General features: G+C 39.2%; 2 protein-coding genes across 2 annotated transcripts; both read right to left on the reverse strand.

The window, feature by feature from the left end:
- Nucleotides 1-1640: 1640 nt before the first annotated feature.
- LOC113169783 (14-3-3 protein zeta/delta-like) lies at nucleotides 1641-10540 on the reverse strand. The gene is made up of 6 exons (XM_026371483.1): nucleotides 10448-10540; nucleotides 7674-7985; nucleotides 3387-3510; nucleotides 2906-3069; nucleotides 2640-2735; nucleotides 1641-2402 (listed from the first exon to the last, which is right to left on the reverse strand). The coding sequence occupies exons 2-6, from the start codon at nucleotides 7974-7976 to the stop codon at nucleotides 2346-2348; spliced, it is 744 nt and encodes a 247-aa protein (XP_026227268.1). The 5' UTR covers nucleotides 7977-7985; nucleotides 10448-10540; the 3' UTR covers nucleotides 1641-2345.
- A 3042-nt stretch (nucleotides 10541-13582) lies between these two features.
- On the reverse strand, nucleotides 13583-17131 carry LOC113171140 (zinc finger protein 706-like). The gene is made up of 3 exons (XM_026373522.2): nucleotides 17046-17131; nucleotides 15946-16094; nucleotides 13583-15185 (listed from the first exon to the last, which is right to left on the reverse strand). Exons 2-3 carry the CDS (start codon nucleotides 16078-16080, stop codon nucleotides 15090-15092), a joined length of 231 nt encoding a protein of 76 aa, XP_026229307.1. The 5' UTR covers nucleotides 16081-16094; nucleotides 17046-17131; the 3' UTR covers nucleotides 13583-15089.
- Nucleotides 17132-17356: the final 225 nt, after the last annotated feature.

Below are 17356 nucleotides of genomic sequence, written 5' to 3' on the forward strand. Positions count from 1 at the left end.
TGAGTTTTATGAATGTGGACGAAAGCATACTGGAACGTCAAAAACCCGTTCTGCTGGTGTTAATGGCTTCACCAGACACGCCCCCAGCCCTTTGGGGTATTTTACTGCTCATTTGATCCTGATTTTAAAATGTTATTAACACCAACTCACATGCATCATTCCATTGAAGTGGGTGGTTAATAAGGCATTTTCCTGCTGGAACAAAGAATTGGCTTTATCAGCATGGAAAATATGTTTTAGCTGCACTTTTATGTGCAATTCAATATGCAGTTAAAAAAAACTTAAATTATGCACACTTTTTTCTAAAGTATATATATATATATATATATATATATATATATATATATATATATATATATATATATATATATATATATATATATACACACACACACACACGTTTCTGAATATAGCAACACATTATTATTGCTACTATATATGAAAATATTACAAAAACTGTTACTTTCACCAGATCTGGCTGCAAATTCATTGAGAGCAAACCATCCAGTCTATAGTGCACACTCAGCTGGAGGTTCTCTGCAGAGAATGTGCTGCTGTGTTTGTCCGCTCTCTCATGAGCTAGGTTTAGAGATGGCACTGCAGCTCAACATTCCGCTGTGGTAACCTTGCAGTGGCCTCCTCCCACGTACTGTCATGGCAGTGAGTTCAGACGCACCCAGAGGGCTGTGTAGAAGTTTCCCCTTCCTTCAGCTGTTCACTCATGCAGTGGTGGTGATGTAAACGGACTGGATGTACAAGACACAAGGGTCGGGCTTGAGCGCTACAAACTGGTTGTTCTACAGTTCCTGTAGAAGAAGCTTTACCTTTTCAGTGGGAATTAATTTTTTCTATAGATACATTTCCATGTCTTTCTTCTAGGGCCCATTTCCTCGGGTGTGGCTTGTGCGCTTTTGAGTAAGTCTTATATTTTCCTGAATAAAGGACATCTTGGGTTCTTCCTACATAAAAAAAAAAAAAAAAAAAATCTGTATGATGTATTTCAAGGAGGATCTCATACAAAGGAACAAAATGGATTTACTGAAAACATCAAGGTATTGATGATCTTTGATTTAGACATTGAAACAAACTGGTGTGCAAAAAGCAGAGGATTTTCTACTTCCAGGCTCCACCTCACTGACTCACTTTTTCTTGCACAGTGATACTGAGAAAATAGAGGACTGGCCATAAATGGTTCCTAGATTTATAACAAACACTACTGTTTTTGAGGTAAGACAATCATTCCTGGGAGTTAGCATATACAGTTCTGATTCAAGTCTACCAGTTTATCGCCTGGACAAACAAGGCTGAAACATTTAAATTATTTTTTTATTCCACTTACATGAAATTACACATTTCCCCCCAAATAATGGTTATGCTTGGGTGTTCTGTATGAAAACAAAGCTAGCCAGTCTGACAACCTTCCTTACATCTCCACAACCTACCTCCTACCAACATACAGTATAGGCAAGTATTGAAAGAAAAAAAACAAGAATAAAAGACAAAACAAATAAAAATCTTAATTTGAAAAAGCAGTAAGTAGATAAGCCTGTGGGATTTTTTTTACTGCTGTGCTCATAAAAAACAGCAACAAGCATGCTCTCTTGTTCAAAGTTTTTCTATACCTCGTAACTGATTCTTAGAAATAACGAAAGCAGGTTACCTGAAAAATGAACAAAAATAAGAGTAGAAAATTGAGCAACTGACAGTAGATGGAATGTAACCCTTGTGTTCCAACAAAACCCTGCCATCTTTCTCCAGCAGCCCTCCATTACTTCCTCCACTTCCTTTCACTATGCTGTCATATACCTGCAGAGTATAGGTTAACTGCTGCCGTCTCCTCAGGTGCGGGAAGTCAACTTCGGAGTTTGTGAAACCACAGGTATCATCAAAAGATGCTGCTAATCAAGAATGGGACCATTAATGTGAATAGGATACAGTATTTGCAGTAGAACTGTTTTCTGACTAAAAACTCAAGCAACTGCATGTTTCAGAAGTTGTGAAATGTGCCCTCACACCCTCCACTTTAATAACAACACCCCTATTGCTACCATACACAAAAAAGGTCAGCAGACAGGAAAACAACCCTATACGCACTTTACCGTTCCACATGGATCCTACCACCACGCAGATTAAAACCCTTGCTTCCCATCCCCTTTCCCCACAGTTACTACAAAAGGAGGAACAGTAAACCAATAAGAGTGAGATGAGTGTTGTGAGACCTAAACAGAAAATAAGATGGGAGAATTGGACGATGATGATAATGAGGTGGTCTCGGTGTTTATGATCATGATGAAGATGAGCCGGGATGATGGCAGGCAGACAAGAGAGGACTACAGTGGTCTCGCTCATGGTTTCTGTTCATCATCGTTCTCGCCCTCCGCATGGGTATCAGAGGTCCACAGCTGAGGAGAAACGGGGACAGGCAAGTATAAGAGAAGCAGCAAACAGAAGAGGAACAAGACATTTGTAAACATTACCATAGGCTCTGGAAAGCTGCGATATGGGAAGTGGGTGCACTAATCAAACAAAATAACTGGTTGCAATCCTTTTTTTAACAATATACATTTTTATCATTGTTCATTTACAAAATCTCTTCATGTCATTTGGGTTGGCTTGTGTTAAAAAAATGAAAAACTTACTGTCAAGTTGTCTCTCAGTAGCTGCATGATTAGTGTACTGTCTTTGTACGACTCTTCACTCAGTGTGTCAAGCTCTGCAATGGCATCGTCAAAAGCCTGGAAGATTCAAAGCAAGTTTTTACACTGTTCACTTTTGTGTCCGTCTAATGTATCTGCGTTTCAGGTCAGGTCAGTCTTCACAAAAAAATGAAATGTTAAGGAGTTTGCCTTACATTGAGCTGTTAATATAATATGTAAAGGTGACTTGTGTGGTTCTCTGAACTTACATTTTTGGCCAGCTGACATGCCTGATCAGGTGAGTTGAGGATCTCATAGTAGAAAACAGAGAAATTGAGGGCGAGACCGAGACGGATGGGGTGCGTGGGCTGCATTTCATCTTTGCTGATATTAAAGGCGTCTTGGTAGGCAGCCTGTGAGCTTTTAACAATCTCTGAGAGGAAAGAAAGAGCACAAAAAGACTAGAAAACATACAATATGATCGTTGTGTTCAGCTGAAAGTTGAAGATATACAAATATTTACACCAATAAACTCTCTATTAAAAAAGAAAATATATTTTCCTCCAAATACTTAAGTACACATTTAATAGGATCTTGTCCAATGCAGTCCGTATGCCAAGCAAAACATCGAACATCAGTTATTACCATCCAACTTTCCAGTCAGTGAAATGTATACCAATGATGGAAATTAAATTATTTGCCGCCACTACTACACACAAATGGTATGAAAAGACACTTAACAGAGCTTACCACTCTTTTCATCTCCTGCAGCCACCTCAGCCAAGTAGCGGTAGTAATCTCCTTTCATTTTCAAATAGAAGACTTTACTCTCTGCTGCGGTGGCTTTGGGGATGAGATAGGAGCTCAGGAGAGTCTGTGACGGAAAACAAAACAGAAAAGAACAATGTTCTATTTATGCCATACAATGTGTCGATGATGATGTATGTAGCTTGCTTTACAACTGCGGCTGGCAGATCTTGAAATCACCAAAAACAGTAAGACTTCATTTGTATTCTGAGTAATGAACAAGGTTGTTTCAACACCAGTTACTCATAGGCTCATTTGCCCACCTAAACACACTACTTATCCACTGAACCACAAGACCAGTGATCATTACTTCAACCCTTTCAAACAACCATTGTAGCCAAATATTCAAAACATAATTTCTCATCAGACTACAGGAGGGTAGAGACAACCTGGCTACCTCCAATGGCCTTGGGGTTTAAGCCTGACACTTAAGGCTACAGCAAAGAAGAGACCACTAAAGATTGATGAATGATGTATCTTTGTGGTGGTGGATGACATGAGAGCACAGTAGAGGAAAATGCGATGGTCTGGACACAAGAGCTGAGAGCGAAGATGGTGGAGAGAGGTATGGATGAAAGATGGTGGAGGTGGAGAAAGAGGAGACAGTGAGGCCACTGAACTCCTGATGAGCTTTTGCTGAAGAAGTAGGTCACTCACAGAGCCCATCCTGGCTCATTACATCACAAGCATGCACCACTTGGTAGTCTCTCCATATTGCTAACCTGGATGCTGAACTGCAGGCAGAAGTGTACCTTATGGTGATATGTGGTGGGACTGTACATGCTAGTTAAAAAACATCCCCAAGGCATTAGTGTCACAGGTTTAGAATCCCCCTCCTGCCTGAGGATGCACAAGTTAGCTAATGCTCTCTACATAGGAGGAGTAATATAATGGGCAAAGCCTGGGCCCCTGAGTCTGAGAAGAAGATAAAAATGATTATTTAGGTCACAAGTTGTTGAAAAATTACATATGGATTGAGAGACAGATTTGATGCTTTTAATTCCACAGCGTGGAATGTATACATTATCCTAAGTATAACAGAATAGAAACTGCTGATGGAGTTCTTAGACTAACATTAGGGATCAGGGAGTCCCTCTGGTATCTGAATGTAGAACTGTTCCACTTGCAAGAGAATTCAGCAAAAAATTAAGCTACCACTATGATATGACTGTTTAATCAAAATGAAACTTCAATTTTTAGTTATTGCACAACTAATTTGACATAGTTTTCTCTAAATCTCTGTTGCATTAAAAGACTGAGGGTGCCCCACAAGGGGAAAACATGGGTAAACAAAAAATATGTTCCCAAAACACTGCACCTCTATGTAGACTTGAACTCAACTTCAAACTTCTAATCAAAGTGACCCTTCAGCAATAAACATGTTTTTAAGATGAAGTTGGATAGTACCTTATTGAAAAATCAGTTATTTTTTTTCCAAGTGTACCACAGCCATATTTCTGTCATATATTCTCATCTTCTCTTCCCTCGCCTATTTGCTTCTTTCGGTGTCCATAAGGCTCTTCAGCTGAAGTGCAGGTCAGCGTGCCAGAACACTGGTGGATCAGCTTCTGTTATTATAGGATTAAGCCCTGGTGAGTCACCAGGCAGGTACTGCACAGGCTGGGGCAGATATTGATACAATACTTCAGTCATCTAACTGAGATGGGCATCTTATACTCGAGCTGTACTCAAACCCTGCATAAACAAACTTTCAACTGGATTCCCAATTTGCTCCTAATGTCCAGACCTACCTTGTACAATGACTAATGAACATTAACGGCGCTTTCACACCTACAGACTTTAGTTAGCATACCAAACCAAAACTGGACCAAATGCAATGACATGATTTGAGGACTTCGGGTAGTGTGTAGATTTTCATTTCTTTAGTTTGTCAAAACATGCTGCCTGATTAATTGAGGACAAACATGGAGACGGGAGGAGGTGAAGTGCCTCACAGACACCAGGTCTGATGACCACGTACTAAACGATAATAGACGGTATGACCAACCTGTCTTAACATTCACTGTGAAATCATCTCTCTCCTGTCACACAAACATACAGTAGTCCACAACACTTTACCTTCTTCTTGTATTTACCTTTTTTTGCTGCGGCAGACACATCTGATAAAGCAGGGAGAACGGTCTTACGTGATTTGTCATAACACCTTTTAATACACTTTTTTTTTCAGGTGCTGTAACTTAATCAGCGGGATGACTAACCTGCATCAGCATTCATAAAGAAATCATCTCTCTACAATCACACAAACATGCAGTAGTTCACACCACAGGACCTTCTTCCTGTACCTGTGCTGTTTAAAAAAACAGTTATATGAGATATGATGCCCAAACAGCCCACACACTGCTAACATAAGCAATTTTGGCCATGGGCTCAATACCATATGTGTTTCATAACTTTTGGGCCTAATAGAATAATAACCTCATCTAAAGATTATGGGGAAAAACAGAAAACACTGAATCAATCACATAATTTATCATTTGTTCATTCATTCATTTTTCTAAATAAAAATAATAAAAAAAAATACACAAAAAATGTCAGATTTCATTTCCAAAAGGAAAATGGGAAACAAACATAACAAAACAACTGGAATGAAAACATAACAGGTTATAAACAGGCCAACTCATTTACTGAAGAGTAAAATAATAGAGATAAACTTCAGGAGATTTTTTCCAGACTTTTTTTTTTTGATACCATCATCTGCATTATGAAAATTTCCCACCATTTTTTTTACTTATTTAATTAAAAACAGTTTTTGTCTCCTACATATTTCATCCATTTTCAACACAAACCTTGCTAAATATTTTGGTAACCTTGAACGCAATGGCAGCATTTTGAGGACTCACACACATCTTTGTTCTATATTTAAATACAAAAACTTTGTAGGTGTGGCTGAATACACATGAACTTCTATAACTATTAAATGCATGATCCAACTGCAAACAAACCTGGGTAGGCTGGTCAACCAGGTCTTTACAATTTACTGCATTTCCATCTATGACTAAATGACTAGTGGACCTAGGCTACCAAAAACTCATTGACCACCTTCTTCTGCTGTCTTAATCCAACTGCTTGTGTGTTGTAGCCGTTGTATGCAGGTCTGTTGTTCTCCAAAGTAGGTTTTGTTTCACAAATTCAAATGTGACCATGGTCATGGCTGGTCTCACTCATAACCCACATTGTCCTGTGGTATATTAACAAATAAGTTGAATTATTAGTTACATCTATCCAGTCTAATGGAATTCTGTTTTGTTATAGTGTACTTTTATTGTGCTATAACAGTTTTTGTTGTCACTGTTAATTTATTTGCATCTTAATGCCGAGCTTTTTGTTAATTATGTTGTTGTAAACAACATTGTATTGAGAGGTGTTACTAATGATGCTGCTGCAAGCGAAACGAGTATTACCATAAGTCAGACCAACTTAAAAGGCTTAACACACTTACCAACTCACATACTGTTTAAGGGCCTGGATACACAAGCTGCCTGAAACTCATAAAGTCCTCATTCTGTACAGTCTAAACCTACTGAAAACATTTTTGTGACAATGACACATGTGCACAAGTATTTCATGATAGACTACAGGTCATCCCTGATGATGGATAATTAAAGCTGGAAAACTTTAGCTTTATCACTGTAAGGCAGCTGAGCATAGACATGAGTCAAGGTGTGGCACTTCTCAAGGTCCATTGCGTCTTGTTGACAGAAATGACACATCCAACAGCATGAGCTGTTAAAGGGAGGTATGACTGTGGATTTCGACTCACTCCTTAGATACTCTTCCTCTATATAATCTGAATGTCAAAGCTGAAACAAATTCTGTCAGAGCATGCTTCCTGAAGTGTGATTACCAAAAGTTAAGTTAAATCCAGTTTGTGCTTTGGGTAAATTTCAACTTGAGACGTTTCTGCAACATTTTTTTCATGGTAATTTTTGAATTTGATGCCATCAAAGTAACTTACTACAACCGCACAAATTTCAATACACAAAGACTCAAAATGCACCTTGTTTCGCCGTTTTAAAAGGGCAGAACATAAAACACTTTCCTTCCTTAGAGAGATCATGATTAGTAGTTCTTTACCTTCCGGTGCTGTCATGTGTTAAGCTGTAAACAATGTTAATGTTATAGACACCTATATCAATATGAGAGGAGATCATCAATTCAACAGATAAAACCAGCAGTGATGTTAAAATTATGAAACTTTGTGAATTTTACCAGGACGTCGTTGCAGATGTCTTTTAACTCCTTCTCAATCTTGTCCCGGTACTCTTTGGCCATGGCCTGCTTCCTTTCGCTGCCCTCAGCCTTCTGCTCGATGCTAGACACCACACGCCACGAGGACCGGCGAGCACCTACCACGTTCTTGTAGGCCACTGAGAGCAGGTTGCGCTCCTCGTTCGACAGCTGTTCACTAGCCTCCGTTACCGCCTTCATTGCAGCAGCCATGTCATCATAACGCTCAGCCTGCTCGGCCAGCTTGGCCTTTTGCACCAGTTCCTTGTGGGGTGCGTCGCTCATGACTGCTCACTAGAGCAATGAAAGCAGAGAGGGAAAAAAAGAGGACAGCTGTAGGTTAGTTAAGTGAGTGACAAGAGGACATGTCTTATTTGGATCTGTACCCTATTCTTAAATATACAAATAAATCATTTCTCTTCTTAAATAGAATTTTAAGAACATTTTATGAGGTAAGTGAGTATCTCAACTATGAGGAAAAGATGTCAGCTTTGTCGACTCTAAAATAAATATACATATGGGTCTCTACACACCACACTAAAAGATTCTGAGGCGTGTACAGAATTTTACTATGGCAAACTGAACTGAATGGATATAGATTAGCAAGACACACCCCTGTGAATGTAACATCCCAAAATTTTCACTGCATGTGGGGACATAAACCATGATATGATGTCCAACAAACACTGAGAACTGCAGACCTTCACATTAACATTTTGTGGTAATGCATAGAACAGAGCAAAAGCAAAAAAAACAAAACAACACACTGTTCTGAGTGCAAGTTAGTTGCAACATGGGACAAGTTTGGAACCACCAGGACTTGTCCAAGGGTACCATTACTACAACTGGACAAAAAGGAGGCAAGGGAAGCAATCAAGGATGGATGCAGCCAAACACAGAGAGGATGGCATGTGGAAGGTAGCAGTTCACAGACACTTCCCAACCAAGGAAGAATTGGATAAACTGCCCAAATCCAGATTTGAGACATGCCCAAGAATATTCAAAGCTGTAACTGCTTCCAAAGAACATAGTACTGAATTAAGGGTTTCCATACTATAAATGTGAGATTTCAGTTTTTCATTTTTAAATATATTTGCTGAAAATATGTTTCCACTGTAATATTGCACAAGACATTATTAATGAAGAAAAAGATGCATTTTCTCTATTAAAATGTTTACATGCAGCAAACAAGAGTTGTTGTACATTGTTTTAGCTAATTCACATCTGCACTACTGGAGAAAGTAGACAGGCACAGTAATATAAATACAAATTCAAATCACACAACACTAAAGTAGAGTCATGGATTCAGTGGTTTACAGTTCACACATTGCACCTACTACTGCACACTTCTCATAAATAGATCAATACCCTACATCCATTTGACCCATCCAAAATAGCCAGTGGACTGTCACAGAATCAATGAGATTTTTTCCATTTCAGAGTACATGTAGTGCATCCGTCCTGATATGCAGAAAAGAAAGCAAACTTTAACACAGATAGCACCCCAGCAAATGATTCACTCAACCAATTAATTAGATTCAATCAAATCAAAGAAAGTTCCAGTTTAGGGGGGGAAGCAGCATTTAACCATTTTGTGGGAACTGTAGCATTTGAACGGGTTGAACCTGGCATGCACCACGAACATGAAGCAACATGATCCACCTGTGTCATCTCCAGACAAATATGCGGCAAACCTGTTAATTCACAACTTTAAGCTTATGTCCCATATAACTCTTGGACGGTATTTTGTGAAGGAATGCAGGCTACAGCCATGCGGTGACAAAAGAGCTTGAAACTTAACGGAGCCTCTGGAGGAAACGCAGATGCGCCCACTTTCTCCAGTGTGCACACGCACGCACGCACGCACGCACGCCACACCCATTCTTGTACCTGTGGCTCGCCCAGCAAGCGGAAAAGTGCGATATTACGCGGCGCTTCGACTTGATTAATGTAACTGAAGTCCCGATGTTTGGCCGATACGGAGCCCAAAAAAAGCTGTCAGTACACTTTCAGACATCATTTTGACGAGATAAACAATTTTGTGAATGAAAAGCAACCCGAAGCGGCTTTTGTAAGGGCCCTCGTGACCCGATTCCAGTATGGCGTCGACTATTTCCTGAAACAGAAGCATAGTTTAGCTGCCCCTCTCGAGGCAGATGCGAGAGGAACCAGACTTTACCTCCCATTGTTACACGCAGTACTTCGCACCGAACGTTAGAAAAACTAAAGATAAGCAGTATTAACAGTGTCACTAGTGTTGGCAGTAAATGTGCAATACCACAGACGTTCAAACTGGGGTTAACGTGGCTAACAAGATTCACGTTAACTGAAAAATAACACATACACGCAAGTATCGGCAACCATTACTCCAAGACCATACATTTCTACCACATTTGCGTATTTATGCACACTTTTCGAGTAAATATAACGTTAAGATGAACAATTAAGTTACTTCTGTTAGCTGGTTTTACAGGCAATGCCGCACAATTTGAGAACCCCAACCTTCGACCTGACACGCCTTCCCCGTCTGCCCATTTGATGTTCCATTTTTAAACCAGCCATTACACATATCCCGAACTGTAGCTAAGCTAATCATTGTTCTTCGGTCCGATACTTCTCACCGCCACATGCACGCCCACAGTCCAATTGAGACAAAGCGCTTCCATAACGGCTATACTTTTATGATAAGTCAGAAAGTCAACAATAAATTATGCAGACCCAATAGTATATTTCGTACAGCTCGAAACCTTTCTTACCTGGGTGCTGGGAAATAGCAGCGATGTCGGCGTACCAAGCAACAGCTGATTCTCTCGCCCCGTCAGACCGAATGCAATCCACGGGGTTTCCCTCCAATCACACCAGTCCAAAGCACGGGTGGGGTCTGACGTCAAACGTTACCACGGCAATAAAACGTGAGACATTCTGGGAGTTGTAGTCTCCCAACCCCCATCTCTCGTTAGCATTACTTCTCTAGGCTTAGAAGCAAATGATGATTAACACCGACCTTTGCCTTGGGGCAGATTACAGTTTTCTATCAGATTAAAGGCAGAAGCAGCACATGGCCCGGGCACTATGACTAACATGAATTATTAAGATGTAAAAATGTCCCTGACATGGAAGCTATGACACAGATGTAGAGAGCAATTATTTTACCCAGTGGCCTAAAAGAAATTTAAATCTGGGATCAAAGAGCTCCTTTGCTACCAGAGTGATATTTATCCTAAGAAAAAAACAATTCCAAACAGTTTTGTAACTGTCCTTTAATCATTTAGACGCATTTGCTGCAGATTCTGATCAAAAACTGAAACACAGGATACAGTTACAGTAAGTGTTGCCTAATAGAATTGACTATTTCTGCATTCTAGTTGGCTTCCAAGGAGAGAGGGTGAAGCTATTTTTGCCTTGTCACATGTTATTCCCTCGGCCCAATATTTCAAGGCGGTAACCTATTTAAAGGCAGATCGGGTAGTGTTGGCTGTAGAAATGCAAAGAAGGCACCGGTGACAAAAATAAAATCAAAAAACTGTCAAGGCGTGGTCCAAAAGTGGTGTAGCAAGAAAGATTTAGTGTAAAGTTAAAACAAGAGTAAGCTGAGTGATGAGTTAAAGATGTGTAACCAGTTAAGCAAGTCCATATCTTGAGAACTCGAACACACCTGCACACACATACAAACTGCAAACACAATGTTTCCCAGGAACATTTTGATGTGGTGTCCACATAGATGTTCAGCCAAAAAACAAACAAACAAACAAAAAACGAATCCATCTATAAGACTTTTCAGAAGTCACTAATATCTGGAGTGTTGTCTGGGTGACTGGGCAGAATTTCCAAATTGAAATAGCTTAAATACTAGTACAAGTTGTATGAAAGGCCCAGATGATTACAAGACAAGGACGTTTTAATGAGAGATGTTGACACTTTATTCGTGTTAGAGAATAAACATCACGACATTTCAGCCACTAGTGCTTCAATTACAGCAAGTTTTTTAATCTGTGCTTTGTAAGTGCAGGACCAGGTCTCTGGGTTACATTTGAAAGATAAACTTTATGAGATGCAACACTTCATTCCTGAGACATTCTTGACGTTGGGTTATCAGAAAAACATCAAGAACACATTTGTCCTCTTTTTGTAATTCCTGAATAATGTTATTTATCTATAATGATTTCCTTAATCAGGCTGTTTTTTTAACATCACATTTAATGTTTGCCTCCAGAATGGCACCTAGCAAAATTGTCCCACGGGTCCCCATTTGAAAGCAAAACTCAGTAGTGCCTCAGTATGACTGAAACAGAACAAGTCCGTTTCAGTCATACTGAGCAGGTGAGCTCACCTCTGCAGAGCGGGATTTAGTGTCTTTCCTAAGGTTGGTTTTTCGCAGGATGTCCAGACCATCCTGCTACAAAACATCCATATTGTCCATATACGTCCTCCCTCAGTCGAGGCCTAAAGTCTGCATTGACCGTTGTATAATAAAGAAAAAAAAATAAATAAATATATATATATATATATATATATATATATATTGCATCATAAAACATGGTCTGGACAGGCACAATAAAGGTTCATATTAATAATAACTGGCACTCAGCAACAAAGACATCAGACACTGTCTGTGATGTGGAGGCATCAAAGAAACAGACGACCAGTAACCTGATAATGTTAGAGTCATACAGAGATATGAATAATAGGGTTATGTTCTATAGCATATCCGGTTAAAACAGGATAGTGCATGTAATTAACATTGTAAATGGCATGAAACAGAACATAAACTAAATCAAGTTCAATCTGTAGTCTTGTAATATTAACTACAACATGTCTCTTTGAATGTTCAATGTCTCTTTGAATGTTCTTGAATTGCACATGTTCTCTGAACATCAGAGTGTATTTTTCTTTTATTTTGTTACCCACCTTTGCAGGCAAGTAAAATCACGAGAAAGTCATAGCTGTTATCAGGGTGAAAAACTACTGTACAGACCTGTTCCCAAAACCTGTCAGCCTAGTAGGACATCATGTGGACCCCAGGGGTTTTCATGCCACAGTCACAAGATGAGCTTCCTCATCAGTTAAGTGTCCAGAGGTACACAAAGAGAGTACAAAGCAGAGGAAGTGTATAGCATGCATACTTTGCAGTCTGGTAAAAGACCTGAAACACCACTTCAGTAAAATTTAACTCCACAAGCTTGTGTCACTGCTAATGCAAATTATTCTGAATCCAGTGATGATAAAGTCCATATTTTTACCTGCTGCCAGAACCATTACATGAATAAAAATAATGTAAACTCTCTAAGGAGCACTCTGGTTTCTATAGGTGTTATTTTTGATAGACATTATCCAGCTTAATTACATTTTTTGGAAGGATATATCTTTGGCAACACAGCAAAGCAGCCGACAGGATGAGGGCATTACCAGTGCAAAAGTATAACAAATAAAGAAATATTAGCGTATGATAGTTTTTGTAACATTCCCAACAACGTAGAGACTCATTAATACCTTAGAGGTATAAAAATATAAAATTTCTAGCTCTTAAATATAGATTTGTTTTAAAATCGCGTGGATGAGTAGCTGATGGCAACTAACAAAGATTACATGTACAGATTCTAGATAACCAAGTGATACTGGAAGAGGCGTGTATGTAGACACTAGGTGACAGTTACAGTTCTGAAACCAAGACTGAAACTGTGAAACTAAACCCACCCACCAAGTAGAGCAGAGCTGTCTTTCAACTGCTGTGTCCAGGAGTGTAGGTTGTGTGTGAGAGATGTTCAAGAACAGTAAAGACTGTAGGTAATCTGTGTTTTTTTTTTTGCGTTACAGATACAGTAGGTGGAATCTCAATATGGAACTTGTCTGCATGTTTTAGTGCTGTTCAAAAATATAACACATATTAATAATTAATATAAAAGTAACACCTTTATTAAAAGGCTATACATTACATTGCATGGACAAAGATATGATTATTACAAAAGTAAAAACATGGCTGGTTGTCAGTCCAGACTTTAGCACAGTGATACAATGTCAGTGGTGTATTGAAAATAGTTCCTTTCTATAAATTAAATCTGTCTGTTAGCACACTATGAAAAGAAACATATATAAAAATATTAACCAAAGCTAAACTTGCAGTGTAATGTAGTTCAGACTTAAATCAGGTTCAGAGACCGCATACTGTACTTTTGCAAAATTACAGGATAACACTAAAACCACTGAGATGATTGTGAGAGACAGACTACATTGCAAAAGGAAAAAGTGATGAACACAATCATGGTCAGATACTATAGTGGTGCACACAATTATGCAACATACCTATTATTACAATGACAATTGTAGGTAGTATTATTGGTAGTAGCTTTACCATTACCATTTACAACATCCAGAGCAAACTTATATGTTCACCCTAATTCATGCAAAAGAACCAATTCTAACATGATCAAGGATAATTACATGTTTTATGTAGTCATCACATTGCTCTATTAAAGAGGAGCTGCAGAACCTGTGTCATGGAAAGGTTTCCTATGAGTAGACTCACAGTGACCTCTCTGGTCCACCTTTACAATTTTGTGGTATGTAAGAGTTACACGTAGGAGATGAACCAGATACATTTCAAGAAAATTTGAAGGTAGAATGCAATCCACAATGTCAGTACCCGTGTAACACAATGTGTTTAATATATCAACAAAAACTACACACTTGCCTTGAAATGTTTAAAATTATCAAGACAGTAATACAAAAAGAATATCAGTGCAGACTGCAAGTAAATCTACTCAAAATAACACATTATTAGTGGTTTTAAGTGTCTTTCCAAGCACATTATGACTGCAAGGTCATAACTATAATTATGACCACCAACCCCAGTGCATCACAAATGAGTCAAATGATCCCCTGAAGGTTTCACAGTACATTTGATTTGGATGCAGAGGATGTTCTATTATCTGTCACAACTTTGTTCTGCTGAGCCTGTGCCAATTCGTATTTTCTTCCCAATTCAAAGCCCATCCTGGAAAACTGGGAGACCTGAGAGGGTGTGATGGTCGTAGAGCCCGTGAACAAACTGGTATTGTGTATAACACTTTGAAATGATTGCATACAATCAAAGATGGAACATGTATATGTTTGGCACAAGCCATAAGAGCTGGCTGTTGTGTGTCTGCCATCAGTGTTGGCCACAAACCAAATTCTGGCACACAAGGACAGCTTTGCAATGAATCCAATCTGAAAAAATGACCTGCATGGCATGCAGGGGAGTTTGATACCTGTATCAAACACCCATCCATGAATTACAGAATTAAGCAACATGAGGAGTAACTGAAATTATACTGAAGACATTTTATCCAAAACATTGCAAAATGTAGAAACCTGTCTTGAATGAGCCCCAACTGTCTCACTGAAATAGAGGTGAATCTGTTACGCTTCCACACCAACTAACTCTGGAGGCATTGGGGACTTTGGATGTTTACTTTCAAAGTGCTGCTTGAAGGTCTTTGGGTCAGGCATTTGTGTCTGTGAATGAAAACAGTAAAATATCACAATTAGTATATTTAAACAAGTACTTTTATTAAAAATAAATAAAGCGTACTACAAATTCTTGGCTTGTTCAGTAGTAACTTCACAGAATCGGATTGCCCAGATACATCAGCATCACCACAAAATGTGGGTATATCATCTTTACCACAAGATCACCTAAAAGGTCAAAAGATGCAATATTCATCAGGTTAAAACATGTCAGAGGAGTTCTCTTCTGTGGTCCAAAACAATGAGGCTGGTAATCATTGTGACAAGAGATTACGTAACAGCCTAGGGCAAATAACCTTTTGCATTTACAGGTAACATACAGGTAGCCACCTTTCCTGGAGAGAAGGAATTTGCATATCACCTTATATATGCCCCAGCCATTGTTTTGAATTTCCATGAGCACAGGAGCAAACGCAGACAGTGGTGGACAAAGGAAAACGAGGAATGCAGAGAGAAATTCTGCCCATTTTCATTCTTATCTGGACAATCGCTGAAGAGGGCATGATCGTCACAAAGTGTCAGAAAGAGAAACAAGCAGATCCTCGTCAACCTACTTTCTAAAAGGGACTTTTTACTTGTTTATGAGATCACTGCTGAGTGTTGTGGGTCAGCTATGGTTCAACTAGCCATCGTGATCAATATCTTAATATGTCGAAGATCATGTAGCTATTCAACCCTAACCCCAACTTCATGGTTAAATTACACCAAGGTCATAAGAGTATATACTGTTTTGTGTCTAAGCACATACCCGACACACAGTGCATGTGTATACTAAAGCAGCCTGGGCTGCTGCCTTCTGGTCATGGCCTTTGCTCTTCTTGATCTCTGCCTGCTTTTTGGCATTCTTCTGCTGGGACTGGAACTTCTGGTGCCCACGGGCCATATTTGATGCTACACCTAAAGAAATTATACAGGGATTTGGTGAGCACAACACCACGATGAAGGTGATGAGCCATGAACTGATAAAAACTTCAAAGCCTCTATTAGAAACAAATGGTGCCTTCTTAAAAGTGGATGGACAAAAAAAAAAAAAAAGACACTGAAGGCCAAACTGGGAATGCAAAGTAGTTAAGCTGAACCCAGCTTCTGATAAAACAACAAACAAAAGTACAACTGTGTCATGAGATCAATAGTGCTCAAAACGTGCAACATGGGGTGTTGATTAACCATCTATCAGAACTAGGTTAATGGTCGCTTAGTGGGTCACAGGGAGATGACAATTAAACTGGAAATTTACCCAAAGAAAATCAGACTTCAGATATTTAAGGTTACCATCGACTGAGTGCTACAGGGTCAGTGATATGGTTGAATGAACTTTGTTTTTCACTGATAATTAAGACGCAAGGACAATTTTTCTATCAATACACTGGAATTAATAGGCAATCACAGTAGTTTTTTCAGAGGAGTAGTAATTAACATACTAACTGCTGCTCTCTAACTTTGTAGTACCTTACTCGACATCCTTGTAGACTGAAAATGTCACCCAGTCTGGAGTCATACCCTGCTCAAATATGGCTAAGTTACATAACGGTTCCTAGGATTAGTGGTTAGCAGTGGTTAGCTTTAACGTTAGCCAACTTTACACAGCCACAATGCGTTTAGTTAGGGTGGACACGGTCGCCATAAGACCACAAGAGTAATATATTTCGTTAACGTTGCAACTACATCATAAACGTAAGTTAAACTTCATAAGACAGACAAATATTTTGCTACCACCAACGCTATGGTAACGTTAGCTGACTAGGTAGGCAAAGAGGGACAAAAACATTATCTGAAAACTCCAGAAAACTTATTTTAATAAATATCAGGCATTATCAATAATAATTTAACATTTTGCAACTATCTTACCAGTAAAATATGGGAAGACAGCCACCAAAATAAAGTCAAACACCGCTACAGTAAGCCCCCTGCACCCTTCTTCCACTTCGAGAGGGTTGTCCTCACTGGGCTAATGCGCATGCCCAACCTGTACACCATACTGCTAAGAACAAACCAGCAAAATCAGGTGCATACTGCCCCCTAGTGTATGGGAGTGTGTGTGTTGAAACGATCCTCTGTACCTAAACCCTCAAACTGATGAGAAGAAACTAAAACAGTAACAGAGCAGTGGTCCACATTCCTGGCTGGACATGGAAATTGCATTGTGTGATCAGAGCAGA

Source organism: Anabas testudineus, chromosome 16 (assembly GCF_900324465.2).
Source record: "Anabas testudineus chromosome 16, fAnaTes1.2, whole genome shotgun sequence".
NCBI classification, from domain to species: Eukaryota; Metazoa; Chordata; class Actinopteri; order Anabantiformes; family Anabantidae; genus Anabas; species Anabas testudineus.

Excerpts from the sequence above, each read along its gene's own strand:
- LOC113169783 (XM_026371483.1), bottom strand. The coding sequence starts at position 7,976 with ATGAGCGACGCACCCCACAAGGAACTGGTGCAAAAGGCCAAGCTGGCC. Across the intron at positions 3,511-7,673 it reads ACATCTGCAACGACGTCCTG|ACTCTCCTGAGCTCCTATCT; the intron begins GTAAAATTCACA and ends TTTCCGTCACAG. Across the intron at positions 2,403-2,639 it reads TACTGAGAGACAACTTGACA|CTGTGGACCTCTGATACCCA; the intron begins GTAAGTTTTTCA and ends GTTTCTCCTCAG.
- LOC113171140 (XM_026373522.2), bottom strand. The coding sequence starts at position 16,080 with ATGGCCCGTGGGCACCAGAAGTTCCAGTCCCAGCAGAAGAATGCCAAA. Across the intron at positions 15,186-15,945 it reads ACACATGCACTGTGTGTCGG|ACACAAATGCCTGACCCAAA; the intron begins GTATGTGCTTAG and ends TTTCATTCACAG.